At 40.6% G+C, this 17,516-nt stretch overlaps 1 protein-coding gene across 1 annotated transcript in view; it reads left to right on the forward strand.

Annotated features, from left to right (window-relative positions):
* The window catches only part of Mms22l (MMS22-like, DNA repair protein), a 115,946-nt gene extending 105,326 nt beyond the window's left edge, over positions 1-10,620 (forward strand). Inside the window, 4 exon segments of the mRNA NM_001135780.1 lie at positions 3,794-3,957; positions 6,405-6,501; positions 7,785-7,952; positions 10,284-10,620. Of these exon segments, the coding sequence (NP_001129252.1) occupies positions 3,794-3,957; positions 6,405-6,501; positions 7,785-7,952; positions 10,284-10,365 (511 nt within the window). The 3' untranslated portion in view covers positions 10,366-10,620.
* The last annotated feature ends 6,896 nt before the right edge of the window (positions 10,621-17,516 follow it).

Raw genomic sequence — 17,516 nt, forward strand, 5'->3', positions numbered from 1 at the left:
TATGATTGGTTATGTGGGCATAGCTTCCATTTTTGTGGTGTTTCAACAAATGCATATTTTAGGTATGATTTTTCCCCACCTCTGTACTGTCACTTGTAGAATCCCTGATACAGCAACTTAGTGTCCTTGGCGTCAGGTCATACCTTGACCTTGTTCTGTATGACAAACAGTGAAAGGAGCACAGGATTAGATAATTCACTGCTACGTGGTATTCTCCAGTTCCTCAGCATTGAACAGTGACAAACGTGTACACCTTTCTTGGCAATTACCAAGACATAAGACTGTCTCTCTTCAGTCTTATTCTCGATGACCTGCTAGTGCAATATGCGATTCCCAACTGCATAACTTAAGGTCTGCGTGTAGAGAGATTGATGCTTCCTTAGAAATGACTGTTGTGAAGAAAGTGTGAGGATTTTACTGAAGTGGAAGGTGATCATAAAGCAGATCATTTTGAGTTACTCTAGAGAACCTGCATTCAAAGAAAGGAATCATTGTATTTGCTCGATAAAATAACTTTAGCTGTCTTGGGGATAAAGTTAGCCTCCACTGAGAAGATAGGAAGAATGTTTCTAGAATATGGTCAATATCTGGGCTTTCTTTTCTTGATTTTGGGTCTTTGAACTAACAAGAAAGGTACAGTCTGATCAGACTGGGCTCGGGTGCAGGTCACACAGAAGTACGTGTCATTCCACTTGAAATAATGCAGAGGTGAGTGGAAATGTTCAGCCCCAACCTTTACTCCGTTTGTCAGCAAATTAACTTAGTCTGTTTAAAAGATTGGTTTATTTTATGTCACATATGTATTTGAGTGTTTTGCCTGCATGAAGGGAATCATACAACTTGCAGGCCTGGTGCCTGTAGAAGCTAAAAAAAGGCATCGTATCCCCTACAACTGGAGTTTTGTGTGGTTGTGAGCCATCATGGGACCCAGGGAACCCAACTCAGATCCTGTGGACCTGAAACAGGTGCTCTCACCTGCTGAGACGCCTCTCTAGCCTTAACTTGGTAGGATGGTTTCTGTTTGTTCTAACTAACCTTTTTCCCATAACAGAACATTCAGTGATAGAAATTATCTTCCCTTTGTCTTCATGCAGTATTTAATAGTATACTATCTTTTAAACTTTTGGGATTCTACAGTAATATAGATTAATGGTATCTAGTATTATTTAAGTTTCTGTTTTCCAGTGTTATAACTTTGCACTTCTGTCTCTGTATCTGCCTTTCTCTGTCTCTCTCTCTCTGTTGGCGGGTGGGGGTCCCCTTCATGGGAAGGCCGGAGGCAAAGAAGTCATGTTTTGGTCATCTTTCCTTCTTTGATACATAGTGTCCCACTGACTTAGATTGCCCAGGAGGGCAATCCACCCCAGAGGTCATCCCTCTGTAGTAATGATATCCATTACAGTACATACATACATGCATTACATTACATACATACATACACACATATACATACATAAATACAATACAATACAGTACAATATAAGCAGCCATGTCAGAGTTTTTATTTCTGTTTTGGGGATTGAACTCAGGCCCTTATGATTACAGTGTAAGTAAATGCTTTACTGACTGAGCTGCCTCCCCAGCCTTGACCTGATCTTCTTGATGATCAGATGTAAATACAGAGTTCTGTTTCTCTTGTATTCCCAGAGTCATGTTACTCGGAAGCTGTGTGGTTCATTTCACATTTCTATTATCACCCTGCATTATGGTCATTGCTGTATCTAGTATTTGTTCTTTAAAAAAAGAAAAGCTCTCTTCCCTCTCTTATGTTTTCATTTTATGGGTTGGGTTGTTTTTATGTTTTTGTTTTTTGGTTTTTGTTTGCTTGTTTGTTTAGTACAAGTTCTCAGGGTCATCGTACCTGGCCTGGAACTCAAAAAAGATCCACTAGTTTCTGCCTCCCAACTACTAGGATTAAAGGTGTGCACCACCAAGGCCAGCCAGATTAATTTTGACACTTCTCTGCCCTCCAGAGGGATGTATAATATGATGTCCTCTAGCTACCCAATTTGTCAGTTATCTTTTCTGGTGATAGTGTCCCTGTCCTACACATGTCCTTCAAACCCATGACCATGGTTTGGTTATTGCTCTTCAAGATGCTTTATACTTCCCTGCATTGAAGCTTTGTCCCTGCCACTTACTTCATTAGAAAGCCATCCCTGGACTCAATCCTGTTTGTTCTTTATAAACCTGCACTAATACCACAGGGTAGCATATGACCCAGTTTTCAGGTTCTGAATAATTTTTGCCTTGGTTGGATCTTCATTGCCATCAAGATTATAATAATCTGTTATGGTGTTTGAGGCACTGCCTACTTTTAATATTAAATTCCATGACAAATGGGAGAGTTGAGTTCAAATCCCTATCACCAAGTTAAGCCCCTTGCTTAGAATCTCAACTAGGTTCCCAGCTTTCTGTTGTCCTTCATGTCTAGCGAAGGATGGTCTTATTCTTTTCCACAGTAGGTTCTAGTTGACTAGAAATGTGTGTGGTGTTTGGTTTTATTCAGCAGAATTAGGGGTGGGTTCCTGTGGCTCCTCTGGTCTGTACTTTTCTATTGTGGGATCCATTGGAGTTAAGTTTCTTGCTCAGAATTCCTGTTGATTCTGTCCTTGTCAAAGCACTACTCACATGAATTAAAATCACTTTTTTTTTTTTTAGTATGGTCATATCTAACTTCTTCACTAGATAATGAGTCTATGGTTTGTACTTTTTCACATAATTGTATGTGCTTATTTTTAATTTGCATCTGCTGTCCAGTATGTGCCAAATAAATGTTTATTTTGGGGCATTAGTAATTCAGCAGTGCATAGAACAAAACAAACACTCCCTCAGAGAGTGGCTGTACTATCCTAGGACTGTACTATCCTAGGTTTTGTGAGCGTCACTGTGGATGTGGACCATAAGTGATTCTGAAGTATAGTTCCTTGAATGAGTTTATAAGCCCTAGAATTTACTGGGTCTCCTGCTGTATACTGCTAGTTTCCAAACAAGTATGTATGTGCAGTTTGGACTGAGTAGTGTTTGGGCTTTGGCTTTGGGAATGTCTCTCAGTGGTAGGGCCTAACTTGCCCTCCTTGTACAAGTGCTAAGATCATCTGCAAGCAGGGCGGGGGTTAAATAATATTTGATCAACTCTCATAATGTCTAGATTTTTTTCCAAAGAAATGCAACAATTGTCATGCTTATTCATTTTCTGAGCAGTGACCAGAACTGGTTTTAGGCAGTTAAGTGTAAAGCTGAGACAAAGAGGGTGTTATCCTTAAAACCTCTTTTGAATTTTAATGTTACAATTTTTGTACCCTGAGAGATGATATTCAATCTGAAGTTAGTTCTCTAAATTCCTACTGGGAAAAAAAGAAAGGTAAAGCAAGAACTGGAAGCTAATTCCTACTATAGTCCTTTTATTTATTTAGAAATATAAGACCCCGCTAAATTCTAAATAAATAAATGTGAGGGGAGATTTATTTATGCAAATTTGACGTTAGAGACAGACCTGGTAAGGGATGAGACATCCATGAGAAAAAGAGAAAACAAGTTAGAAATTAGGTTTGGTAAATACATTTTAAAACTAAGTTACTTTAAGTTTTGTTTATATCTCTACTAGCTCTCAGAGCACATAACACACCAAAATGATCTTTAAAGTTAACATGATAGACTACATACATTGTTTTTTAGAAACATACTTTATTTAAGGAATAATTTTATAGTATCTTTAACATAAATGGCATTTGATTCTACTCAATAGAGCTTTAAATAGAAGAAAAATAAAATAAAATTTGTTTTTCTTCAGGAAATCCTATCTTGAGTTTAAAGGGTCCTCACCCCCTCCTCGATTAGCATCCGTATTGGCCTTCATCCTCCAGCTCTTCAAGGATACCACATTGGGTGTTTGTGACCTTGAACTGCTCCTTCCTGGAGTCTTAAAGTGTTTGGTGTTGGTAAATGAACCCCAAGGTTAGTTTCATCAGTCTTGATTTTTGTCAGCATTTTCTGTGTACAAGCTAAGCAATGATTTTTTTCTCATGGATTAAATTGATAGTTATTAAAGGTACAGGTTATTTTCCATCCCTTGGTATTTATCATGGCTAAAGAATCAAGTATTGACAGTAGCTGGAGTGAGGTATGGGGAAAAGAATCAAATATGGACACAGTTCAGCCTATTTTATTTAGAGTTTTGTTTTCCCCCCTCTTCCTTGAGGTAAGTAGTTTATGGGGTATTTTCTTTGATTAGGCTTTTTAGCTCCTCAAAAAAAAAAAAAAAAAAAAAAAGAAGAAGTCTGCAGGCTTCCAGTGATATCACATGAGACTTATCAAATATCAGGTGGTGGGAGGTCAGTCTCTTCTCTTTAGTTGTCTGCTAGGATATCCAAGCAATTTGGGACAAACCTGGGAAGCACCTTTGGTTCCAGTTCCTTTTCTCTGGGTATCATCAGCCTTAATTTGCATGATCACTCTAAACTGTGATCTTTAATCCCCCTGTGACATGTTTTGATAAGCAGTTTAGGCCTCTGTTCCTTGTTTTTTGTGAACAGAGTGTGTGTGTGTGTGTGTGTGTGTGTGTGTGTGTGTGTGTGTGTGTGTGTGTTGTTACAATGTGATTGTCTTCTAATCTCTAAGGTAAGTTTGAGTTTGCAAGGGACCCTGAGGGATCTGAGGGCAGTCCCCAAAGTAGTGACGGAAAGCTCAAATATATCTCACATGTTCTGTCTTTTCTCAAAAATTTTAATAATTTCACTTAAATATACACTTATTTCAGTGTTTATAGTATTCCTGACTGCTCTTAGTCTGAGTCAGGAAAGAGTTCTGTTACACTTCCGGGTTGTGCTGTCGGTTGGCAGGAGGACATGCCCTCTGGTGGCTCCAGAGAGAACCTGGCTCTTTAGAAACACTGCCCTTGTTCAACTTTAACATGTTGAAGTGCAACAGAGGTCTTGCACTTCTTCATTCAAGATTCCTCAAAGCAGACAAAGCAGCTGTTGTCACACAGCCATGGTTTTGTTTCCTGTGGTTTCAACTGTACTACATGTTATCCACAGAGGGTCAACTGTTAACACTAAATGGAAAACTCTAGAAGTAACACTTCATAAGTTTTAAATTTATATGCCATTCTGAATAGCTTTATCCAGTTTGGATTCCACCAGCTCTCAGAAAACATGTCTGTGAGACAGAAGGAGATAAGCTTCCTTACCTAGGGGGAATCAGATGATAACTACAGTGTAGGGTTTCTTATTGACATAACAGAAGTGGTATGAGCCTGACTCCGGCGATACTGGCACAGCTCTGACTATACTAAAACTTGGTGCACCGTATGTGAGGCATCTACTCCACTCTGAGCCATGTGCACTGGAACAGTGGAGACACAGTTAACGGGCCCCAAACAAGAGTTTTATTGCATTAAGCGCATGCTAATCTTTTCTCTGTACTAGTTTCCGATCTTCTGCACGTGGTAGTGCACACATTTAGTTCCAGCACTCAGAGAGCAGAGGCAAGTGGATCTCTGTGAGGTCAAGGCCAGCTTGCTCTACAAAGTGAGCTCTAGGACAGCAAGGACTACACAGAGAAACCCTGTTCTCAGAACAAAACCAAAGCATGCTAAGGTTTCCACACACTTTGCTCAGGTCTTTTATTACTGTAGCTTCTATTAGTCAGCCTCACATGAGCCTAACAAATAACGAAGTGCGGAAGGTTTGCCTGCCTCTGTTTTGTAAGCTTCAGTCTGTAATTGGTTGACCTCCTCCCTGACTTAAGGTGAGACAGTGATCCTGAGGGGGACACACGTGGAGGCAGAATGCTCACCTGCCACGGTGGAAACAGTGGAGGAAAAGGAAGAGGCACCCTCTCCTCTGCACCGAGGGCTGGCCACTCAACACAAAAGCTGCCGCACATTTAAGATCCAAACTGCAGCAGTATTTTGCACTGTATGTTCAGGCACAGCATTTTAGAGAATGTGGTTAAATAAATAATACAAATGTTTGGTAATTTAAAGCAAAGGTACATTGGTTGGTCTAGTTTGCTACTTAAAGGTTTGTAGGGGATGAAAGGTAGGCTCCTGTGAATTTAAAAATAAAATCAATATGTCTGCAAATCTATGCCTTTAAAAAGGCTCCCTTTTGTCTTTATGAATCTGTAAGCTGGGGTAGAAAGGGTTTTGAATATGGATACCTTTCTAAAGAGAAAACATCTTCATATGCATTATTTCAGCTTTGAGACTCAAAATAGATTTTTAAACTTTTTAGGTATTCTTCAGAACAAACAAACTTAAAACTATTTCACTTGAAAACTTAAAAAAAGTATGCAGATACTTGAAGAAAACAACATATTTTTCTAAATCAAGAGTGTTAAAAATGAAGATCCAGATGGTCAGTTCAGACACATTGTGTAATCCTATCATTTTCTCCTAGTTAAAAGGCTGGCCACAGAGAACCTGCAGTGCATGGTAAAAACCTGCCAAGTGGGGTCAGAAGGAGGACCTGCCACCCAGCTGACTTCTCTGTTTAGGTAACTAGAAAGCATGCCAACTGGCAAGGAGAGGGTTGCCAGCCATTTGACGGCCAACATGCTTTTTAAATAACTAATTATCCCAAACATAATGTGTTACTACTTGTTTACAGTGTTTCAATTACAGTATTTGGGGCAGTGGTTTTGTTACATTGTGTTGCTTTTTTGAAAAGTAAAAGTGCCAAGGAGAAAGGTAAGCTGACTGACTTGAAATTACTTGTGTCTTCAGTGAGAAAGAATCTAGAATGTGGTTAAGAAGAAAAACACAAGCAAGTGTAAGCTCCAACAACAGGTGCACAGGCCTTCGGAGCTTGCTTACCTGCTCCTGGGGATGCTGTGTAAAAATGCCTGTCCCCGGCCCTCCGACTTGCTTTATACACACTGAAGTTTCCTAGAGTTCCTTAGCTTTGATTGGAGTCTTCTCTTAGGGCAGAGTCTTTGTGCCATTTCTCCCTGAGGGGTCTGCCTGCTAGCTTTTGTGCATCCTGTCACATGTCCCCGTCCAGGCACGACATGACACTTGATTTGAGGTGTGTTTCTTTTATTCTGCGTTGCATATTTGGTTCCTGGTCTCTTCCTCTTGTCTCATAATTGGTGCTTGTCTGCTCTTTCCAGTTAATTTCAGTTATGATCACTTGATATGATACTAAACATTCACGAACATTCCAACACCATAGGAGAAAAGGAAAGGTCAAATCTTTGTTCTATTGATTGTGGAATGTGGAAATTTTAGACATAATTTTTTTTTATTTATAAAGACTTTCTGCCTATAAGGTTTTTTGTTCACTTAAAACATGTAAAAAGATACGAATAAATTTTTCATGACTATATTGACTAATACAGACATGTGATAGGCTAAAAAAATAACTAGGAAGCGTGACTTTGTTTACTGCCTTTCACGCTCCTTGTATCCCAGGTTTGTAGGGGAGAATATCATGAAAAGTCCTTAGAGTTACTTTTTTTTTTTTTTTTTTTTTTTTTTGAGCCACCTGATTCACCTTCCAATCATTTTTGTTGTTGTTCTCTAAGTGTCCACAAGCTGGGCATGGTGACACAAACTAGTAATCCCAACGTTCTCGGTGACGGAGGCAAGTGGATAAAGTGTTGAAGGTGAAGCCATACTATGGGAGACCACCCTCCTTCTAGTAGTTAAGCAAACATATAAGGCCTTACCATGCACAGTCTCTCAGTCCTTATGAAGTAATGGTCCTGCGTGGTGAGAAGAGATTATAACGTAAATCACTGGCCCAAACTGACTCTGAGGTTGTCTGTTTTGCTGTCAGGCAGTTCATCCAGGACTACGGTATGCAATACAGTTATCAAGTATACAGCATCCTGGAGACAGTAGCAGCACTGAGTCAGCACATTGGCATCCAGTTGATTCCTACCCTCACTCAGTCTCTGAAGGATTCCGAGCTGAAATGGGGCCTCGGCAAAAATATTGCACAGAGGTATGTTTGATTAGACTACTTTGTGTACCATATAATGCATTATAATACATGCTTTATCTTTCTTTTAAAATGCTTTGTTGCCCATTTAGGAAAATGGGATGTTTTCTTTTGATGTGAAGAATGCTTCAGTGCTATGACTGTTGTCACTTTTGTAATGCTTGCATGGGTAGACAGTCATGTGACTTAGCGGGCCATGCATCATCACCATGTTCCTGCTGAAATGGCCACCTCAAAGCTGCACACCTCCTGGTGCTTATCTTTTCAACATGCAGTGTCCTTAGGGACAGCTGGATTTCGAAGCCTCAGGTGACTTGTCATATAAAATCCATATTGACAGATCAACTACCCAGCTATGTCCAGTGTGACAATGAGTAAGGCAGGTGACAGTATGGATTTGACTACATATACGTGATTAGGGTGTTCTGTTCTGTTTCATTTTATAAGCTTATAACCCATCCAAAAATAATGCTGGCTATTTAGACAAAGGCGTCATTGTCATTCTAAGAATAAACCTATGGTTTTAGAGGAGTCAGCACTGGAACTGTTAGTATGTCCTAAGCCATGTTACAGAATGGAATACTTTATTCTAGTTGCCTAGTTGACCAAAAGCAACTTCTGGATGAAAATGTTCATTCTGCTTACTCTTCCCAGTAAGTAATTCATCACTGAAAGAAGTCAGGGCAGGAACCCCAGAGGCAGGAGCTGATGCAGAGGCCATGGAAGGGTGCTGCTAACTAACTGGCTTGCTCTTCATGGCTTGCTTAGTTTGTTTTCTTGTAGAACCCAGTACTAGCAGCCCAGGACTGAACTCACCCACAGTGGGCTGTGCCCTCCCAAATCAGTCACTACTTTAAAAAATTCCTTACAAGTTTACCTGCTGCTGGATCTTATGAAGGCATTTTCTCAGCCAGATGACATATATTCCATTTTACTATGGAACTCTGTGTCAGTTTACCCAGAGACATCCTAAATGCTTATGACATTAGCTGACTAGAAGAGTCCATCCCCAGAGACATCCTAAATGCTTATGACATTAGCTAACTAGAAGAGTCCATCCCATCTTTGCAGCACAGTCAATAGAAACTGTTAAAAGGAAACTTACAAAGTTCACATAGCGTCCCAGTGGCATATGTCTTTTATAGAGAATTTGACTGGCCTCTGTTTTCTACAGAGAAAAGATTAGATCGATTCAAATCAGAGCCTTAAAGAAACAGTGCCTTTTCATACCATAAAACATGCCCTGGCAAAAACTGCTAGCATCTAGGGTCTGAGAAGTTCTCATGGAAAGGCTGGATTTCCCTGTGAACCCTGCCCACTGGACTACTACAACAGCGTTTGCTAATGTGCTACTTGTAGCAGTAAATATTTTATGGAGTCTGCTCTGTGCTCCCAGCAGGAGTGTGCGGCTCTGTACCCACCCAAGAGCTCTGGATTCATGAATGAAAGATATACTCACACCCTCTAGATTTTAATATGGCTTAGCTAACTCAATGACTGGGCACCCACAAACCTCCCATGGCTAGCACACACTCTCTCCAGAATTGCTGACTTAACACTTTCTAAATCTATGTTTTATCTTTGCTCCCGTTTCCTTCTGGGCAGCCCTCCCACGGGGCGGCTTTCCCTTTGCACACACAGCTACTCTTTGTGGCCAGGCATGTTCACAAAGAGACTCATTTTAAAGATTTAGAATCTCACAGGTATTTAGACTAACGAAAGAACTTCTAGGCAGAATACGTCTTACAGCATATCAAGTAGTGGATATGTTAAAGAACCATAAAATTTGGCCACTGTAGACCCTGCCTCAGCCTTCTGACCAGTCTTGCCCTCTTGGAGCCAAGCCATAGGAATGACATGGCTCATCTGTATCTCTACCTACATAAACCCTCTCCCTTCTCTAAAGAAAGAACAATCTCAAACACCAGGAAGTACTACAGATGATCACAAACACCATTTTATTTTCAAACTGTTAAAGATAAGGAGAAGGTAAAGGAAAAAAATAAATCACATGCTGGTGTTGTGACACTGCGTCCTGGGGTAATGCTTATATTCCATAATCGTGTTGGTGAACCACATCCCTATTGTGATCATGCCATTGTTAGCCTTAAACAGCGTGCCATGAGTGCATTGTTATGGAACTATATCATTTCAGATGGTGATGAGCGCTTGCTTCATTGCGCAGTCATTTTGTACATACAAGTTACACTAAAGACTGCACGAATCCTGACACCTGACTTTACTCATTAGATACTATTTTTAAGTGTTAAATCTGTTATAAACTCATTTATAAATCCATAAGTGAATTTCTTCTTTTTTTCCCCCCTTAAACAGGGAAGCATATAGCAAACTTTTATCTCGCCTAGGACAGGCGGGGCAGGATGAGAAGCAGAGACTGGAAAGTGATAAGCTGTGATGCTGCCGCGTGGTTCTTCCTGTCTGCGATGTCTCTGTCTAAAGCTGCTCTGTGCCACTCGAGCTGGTACTGTAATTAATTGTGTGACGTTGTATCACAAATAACCTCCTTCTTTGCCTGCATATATGAAGTATATATAAATATATAAGGAGGAAGGCTAATTAGTAACTGTATAATAGGATACTAGGAACTCTGTAAAACTGTGCTCTATTTTGAAGAGATTTTTAACTAAATTAAAGACCTTTTGAACCAGAATGGCTCTCTTGAGTATGTATTACCCAGTGTGTACTGGAACCCTGCTTAGTGACTAATTTGCTTTTATTACTTTCATATCTTTATCATTTTTGTGTTCATGCCCCCCCCATTACCTTACTGGCCTGTTCCATTGTACTGTTTGAAGGAAAGTGGGGCTATGTATTTGTTTTCTTGTTATAAAGGAAAGGTAGCAAGTAAGACTTTTACAAAAACTAAGTAGTGAAATAAACGTGTATAGGAATCACACAAATTCTGACTGAAGGATTTTACAATTTATCTTAATAAGTATGTCAACACTACTTATATATACATTCTGTAGATTGCTAGATTTTTTTTCTCTATTTATCTTCCAGAGTTGTCATTAGAAGGCTTATCAAAGAGAGAAAATACAGAACCTTTAAAGAATTAACTAGTATTCTGGAAACATCTCAAGGTTGCTGGTAAAGAAAGTCTGACAAGTCCACTAGTCTGTCTCCTTGCTCTTATAATGTAGCATCTCATAGAGGCTGCTAGGCTTTATCTTTGTTCTCTCTGTGGAACTGTCTCAGGGAGGCTGGACACTTCACCTTCTGGACCTTTGTTGGGCACGCATCATTAAATACAAGAGTTTCAATAGGAGTTCCAACCAGTTGTACGGTTAAGAACTTGCATAAGTCTCAAACTAGGTGTTTATCTAACTGCTCTTTATAAACAAAACGATTAGTAATCTTTTTAATGTCCCAGTGTTATATGAATCCATGAGATAATGTATGTAAAAATGTCTAAGTTGGTTAGTTTACTGACAGGATAGCTCTGTTATTCGTAACAATAAAAGGAGAGAGTGTGTGGTGGTTGGAATGATAGTGCCTGCTATAGACTAATGTATATGAGTTCTTGCTCCCCAGCTGGGAAGTCTAGGAGGTAGAGCCTTAATGGAAAAAGTGTATCTGGAGGTGGGCTTTGGGAGTATAAAGATTTGCTGTACTTGAGTAAGAGTTTTCTACTTCCTGCTCACAGTTCAAGATGTCGTCTCTTAACTTCCTGCCTCTGTTGCCATGCCTCCCCATCATGGACTTATCCTTCTAGAACCATCAGCCAAAATATAAACTCTCCCTTTCTTAAGTTACCTTGGGCATGTGGTTTATCACAGCAACAGAAGAGTAGCTATTTGTCTTCCAGTTTCTCTCCTCTCCCCTCCTCTCCCCTCTCCTCCTCTCCTCCCCTCCTCTCCCCTACCCTACCCTCCCCTCCTCTCCTCCCCTTCTCATCTCTTCTCCTCCCCTCCCCTCCTCTTTTTTTTTCTGCCCTCAATTATAAATTATAAATGGACGATCCCCGATCCCATGGTTTATAACCCCCAAATTTTTTAAACCTTATATATCATACATACATACATCATACATACATACATATATATATACATATGTATATATATATATATATATATATATATATATATATATATAGAGAGAGAGAGAGAGAGAGAGAGAGAGAGAGAGAGAGAGAGTGTGTGTTTTGGGGATTGTATTCTTTTTTTCCTAGTCTTTTAAGTCTTTTAAGAAAACACTTCAACCTTCTAACTCTAGCTCCGTTGTAGAGTACTTGGTCATCATGCAGCAAGGGTTTGGTCCTTTACTGAGGAAAAACAATAAAGATAAAAAGTAATGGTATTTTAAAAGTAAAATGCAGTCAGCATTCTCTAGTGTTTTCCTAATTCTAATCTCTGAAATCTTTTCTTTTTTTTTTTTTTTTTTTTTACTTTATGATAGGCAAATGGTCTCCTTTTTTCCCCCAAATCAACTGTTATTACTTCCAACAAATGGAGTCAAGGCTATGAAAAACTACATAGCAAAGAATCTCCTTTCATTGTGATAGTGACTGGTCTAATGCCAAGTCATACTGTCTGTTTCAGCAGCTAACGCAGTTTGACTTCTTGTCTTTTGGGTTGTGAACCTAAGCTTTAAGAGCTGAGCAGTCTTTGTAGCCCATGTGTTGTGATTTCTCTAAGGCAACTCAAAAAGGCCATTAAAGGAGTTGGCAATATAGCTCAGCGACAGAATGATTTGTATGAGGGCCCAACTTCAATCCCCAGTATACATATATTTATATAAACATAGCTTATCAACATGGCATGGCACGTCAGAGAAAGCAAAAGCTATCGCCTGTTTTCCAAGGTCATTTCCAAGGGTATTTTACAGATAAGGTATTAGCAGTGGCGCATGCCTATAAGTACAGAACTAGGGAAGACTAATGCAGGAGGACTGTCACTAGTTCACACTCAGTTTGAGGTTGACTGAGGACCTATCTCAAACCAAAGATAAAAGGCAAGGGGCTGTTTTAGAGCATGTTGCTTAGGGTTTGAAACTTAGGGGTCATGAGAAGTGCTACTTCCTGTCAGGGAAGGGAGGTGAGAAGAGGTGGGTGGATGGGTGGGAACACCCTCCTAGAAGAAGGGGAAGGGAAGATGGGATAGGGGGTTTATAGACAGGAAACTGGGAAAGGGGATAGCATTTGAAATGTAAATAAATGAAAAAATCTAATAAAATTATATTTATATAAAAAATTTAAATTAAAAAAATTTAGTTACACATTTAGAGAATAGGTACTAAAAATAATTAAGATTTGTTTTTGAAAGTAAGTTACAAGTGTTGGCTGCACGGGTAAAGTAAGTATTCCACAGGCATGAGATCCTGGGTAAAACCATGGCCTGAAAGCATGAAGCAAACAAGAGACCAGAGATGTGATGGGATCCCTGCAGAAGAAACTGGGTTTGTATATTTCAAGATATTTTTCCTCTCCTGATGGAGATGGGCCTTGTTTACACAGGTTTATATGCCTTTCTTACTTGTCCCTTCTCTGTAAAATCTCCTCTGACCCTTCGTCACTTGTCTGTCACTATGCCCATGCCTCCTTGCATTCCTGGCCTTTACTGGATACCTGCCTCCTTAGAGTTTATGGTAGTTAGAATGAGAATGGTCCCATAGGCTCCCATGTTTGAATGCTAACTCCCCATTTAGTGGAACTGTTTGGGAAGGATTAGGAGGTGTGAACTTGTTGGAGAAGATGTGTCACTTGGGTGGGCTCTGAAGTTTCAAGAGCACAGGTCATGCCCGCTCTCCTTGTCACCATACTCCCCACCGTGATGGGCATGGACTAAGCCTGAAGCTGCAAGCCCCCATTTAAATGGTTTATTCTAAAAATTGCCTGGATCATGGTGTCCCTTCACAGCAATAGAGGAGTAACGCAGACATAGCCCCTTTCTGAAGAGACTGCTTCTAACACCATTGGAAGAAATCATTCTCTTCTAGTTGCATCTAAATATGTTCTCATTTCTCATGGTCTTTGGCCTCTATGACATTTTCTTTTTCTTCTATTCCTCATCAAAGATGCTTCCTCTTTCTGTCTGCATTGTTTCTTGACAGCATGTGATAGACCAGCCTGATACCATCTTAAGATTAGAATTGCTTACAAGGTCAAGGTTATTACAAGCTCAAAATAAGTTCATTCCTGTTTAATGTAAAACCCAAATCTGTCCATGTCTGAACTCATTTTCTGTAATTAGACATGTATGCCCTATACCCTGACCTCCACCCTGATAAGCTATTATGCCAAATTTTGAGAGGTTAAGCCAGGTTTCCACATAACCAAAATTCTCCAGCCCTTGATAAGTCCCTAGCCTTGCAGCTTTGGGACTATATTAACTCCACTTTCCTTTTTGTTCAATGCAGTTCTTTCAAACCCCACTTTAGGGAGTCAACCCTGTATGACAGAAAATAAAACTTGCTTACTTCAAGAATTTGGATAATCGTCTCATTTGGTAGGAATAACACATCTTAATATCTCTCTCTCTCCCTCTCTCCTTTCCTCCCTCCCTCCCTCCCTCCCTTCCTCCCTCCCCTCCCCCATCCCAGTGGTAAGCTGTGTCATTCACCTGTCTTGGTATTACTTTAGTAAGAACTGATCCCACAGGCTCATAAACCCCCACTTCCTCCTACTCTCCTCCCTCCCAAGCCTCTCTCCCTGAGACAGGGTTTCTTTTTAGCCCTAGATGTCCTAGGACTCACTCTGTAGACCAGGCTGCCTCCTAAGTGCTGTGATTAAAGGCATGAGCCTTGTCCCTTAAGTCTATTTGTAGTGCTAATTTTTCTCAACCTCTGGTTTAGTGTTTTCAAATCCCAAGGCAACATAACAAGCTGCCTGACTCCCCTGTTTTCTATACAAGAGGACACTATTTTCTTAAGAGAACATAGCCCTGAAATCTCAGAAATATCTTAGACCTTTATTTCCCCCTGAATTTGATAGCCTGTAGTCTCTTGAATGCATCTCTTGAATGCCAAGGGACAAAGATGTCATAGAGACAGGGAATGCCAACCAATGACTGACTCGGCTTGAGATCCATCCTACAGGCAAGTATCAATCCCTGACACCTTTAAATATACTTTATTACGCTTATAGACAGGAGCCTAGCATAACTGTATTCTGAAAGGCTCCACCTAGTAACTGACCAAAACAGATACAGAGACTCCTAGCCAAACATTAGTCTGAACTCTGAAAGTCTTATGGAAGAGTTGGTAGAAGGATTGAGGAACCTGGAAGGGATAAGAACTGCACAGGAAAACCAACATTGTCAACTAAGTAACTTGGACCCTTGGGGCCTCTTAGAGACTAAACTACCAACCAAAGAGCATACAAGGACTGGACCTAGGCCTCCCACAAATATGTAGCAGGTGTGCAGCTTGGTCTTCCTGTGTGTCCCTCAACTACTAGAGCAGAGGCTTACCCTGACTCTGTTACCTACCTATGGATCCTGTACCCCTAACTGGGCTGTCTTTGAGATTTTCATATATGACTACAATTCATTTTTGTCATATCCACTCTACGTTTTTTCCTTCAATGTCTCCCACGCTCCCTTCACATACATCCTCTCAAATACATGTCCTCAATATATATCCTACCGACTGATTAATGTTATCTATATTCACATGGGTATATGGCTATCCACTGGAGCATTGGCAACCTACCACCAACCATGAAGAAAATTGACTGTCCCTGAATAGCCATCAACTGCCTATAGCTCCTCAACTGGGTGTGTGGCCTCATGAGCCTTCCATGTGCATGCTGATGTGTGGACTGTTACTGTTCAGATCCTGAAAGGCCAACAGCACTGTTGCAAATTCATGGGTGCAACATTCCTATCGTGTCTAAAAGACATGTACTTCAAGGCTCATAAACCCTGCCCCCTCTTAGCAATATTTTCAGAGCCTTGGGTGAAGGTGTTATAGATGTCCCATGTGAGGATAGGCATTCCAGGGTCACTTATTCTCTGCCTTTTGACCTATTGAAATTCTTTGCCAAAAGATGTTTCTCAGATGAGGTCTGAGAATTGCATTCTATGTATACCTAAGTATATGGGTAGGTACTTAAGATAGTTGGACACTGATCAGTTACCCCAGTAGTTGCTGCTGTTGCCTACTGGGCCTATCTTGCAAGGCTGGTCATGATTGTAGTTCTCAAGGTCACAGTTGGGTAGAACTGTCAATAGGCTTCTCCACCAGCAGCCTACATAGCACCTTCCAACACTGTGAAACTTAGCCATTGGGGAGGAACTTTCCAGAACATTATCCACTTGTTCTATGACCAAAGTGTGCAGTATCTTTCACAGCAGGCAACCAAAGGCAATAGTCTATATTGTTTTGTGGTTCCACAGATCTAACAGGTTATCAGACTGCATGTTTTGCCATGTGGGTGTGAAGAGAGTGGAGAGCAGAAGCCATAAATTAGAGGAGTAGGGGACATGGGAGGTGTTAGAGAGAAGAAATGGAAAAATGCTGCAAATACAATACTCATACATGGAATTCTCAAAAATAAGTAAGTAAGGGGAAAGATTGAGGGAAAGCGCAAGAATTCTCTCTTTCAGAGGCTGCTCTTCCAGAGGACGCACCATCACTGCCACAATTACATCAGGAATTGCCACCACCTGTATGTGTCCCCAGCATGAGGAAATCTGATACCCTCTTTTGGCCTCTGCAGACACCTGCACACCACACATGGCAAACACTCATAGACACAAACACAAACTTTTTTTTCTTTTTTTCAGAGCTGAGGACCGAACCCAGGGCCTTGTGCTTGCTAGGCAAGCGCTCTACCACCGAACTAAGTCCCTAACCCCACAAACTTTTTAAAAAAAAAAAATCTCTTAAAATATCTTTTAAAAATAAATAGTTGAGAGATTCTTTTTAAAGTATGCAACATCCTTCGCAATCAGGGAAATGTAAACTAAAACTACTTTGAGATTTCATCTTACCCCAGTCAGAATGACAATTATTAGGAAAAGAAACGCTGGCTGCGATGTGGGAGAAAGGGAATAGTTAATCACTGTTCGAATGCCTCTTAGGTTTTATTGCTGTGAAGAGACACCGTGACCACAGCAACTCTTATAAAGGAAAGCACATAATTGGGGCTGGCTTACAATTCAGAGCTTTAGCTCGTCATCACCATAGTGGGAAGCACGGTGTTGTGCAGGCAGACATGGTGCTGGACAGGTAGCTGAGAGTTCTACATCCTGGTCAGCAGGCAGCAGGAAGGCAGTGAGACATTGAGTATATGAAAGCTCAAAGCCCATCCTGGGGACACTTCCTTCAAGGAGGTCACATCTCCTAATAGTACTACCTCCTATAGGGTTGTGGGAGCCATTTTCACTCAAACCACCAAGTGCAAAGTGATGGAGACACACAGGAAAATAAGTAGACCTTAAAAAGCTAAAAATAGGAATTTGGTCAAACCTAGTTATTACCACCCCTGGGCACGCACCGAAAGCGCTAATTGCTTAGCCATGTTCTTATGGCTGTGTTCCTATCTCTGCTGCCCTGTTTACAGTAGCCAGTGTCCTAAGACATTGTTACCTGGAGTTATCTGGG

Source organism: Rattus norvegicus, chromosome 5 (genome assembly GCF_021556685.1).
Source record: "Rattus norvegicus strain SHRSP/BbbUtx chromosome 5, alternate assembly SHRSP_T2T, whole genome shotgun sequence".
Lineage (NCBI taxonomy): Eukaryota > Metazoa > Chordata > Mammalia > Rodentia > Muridae > Rattus > Rattus norvegicus.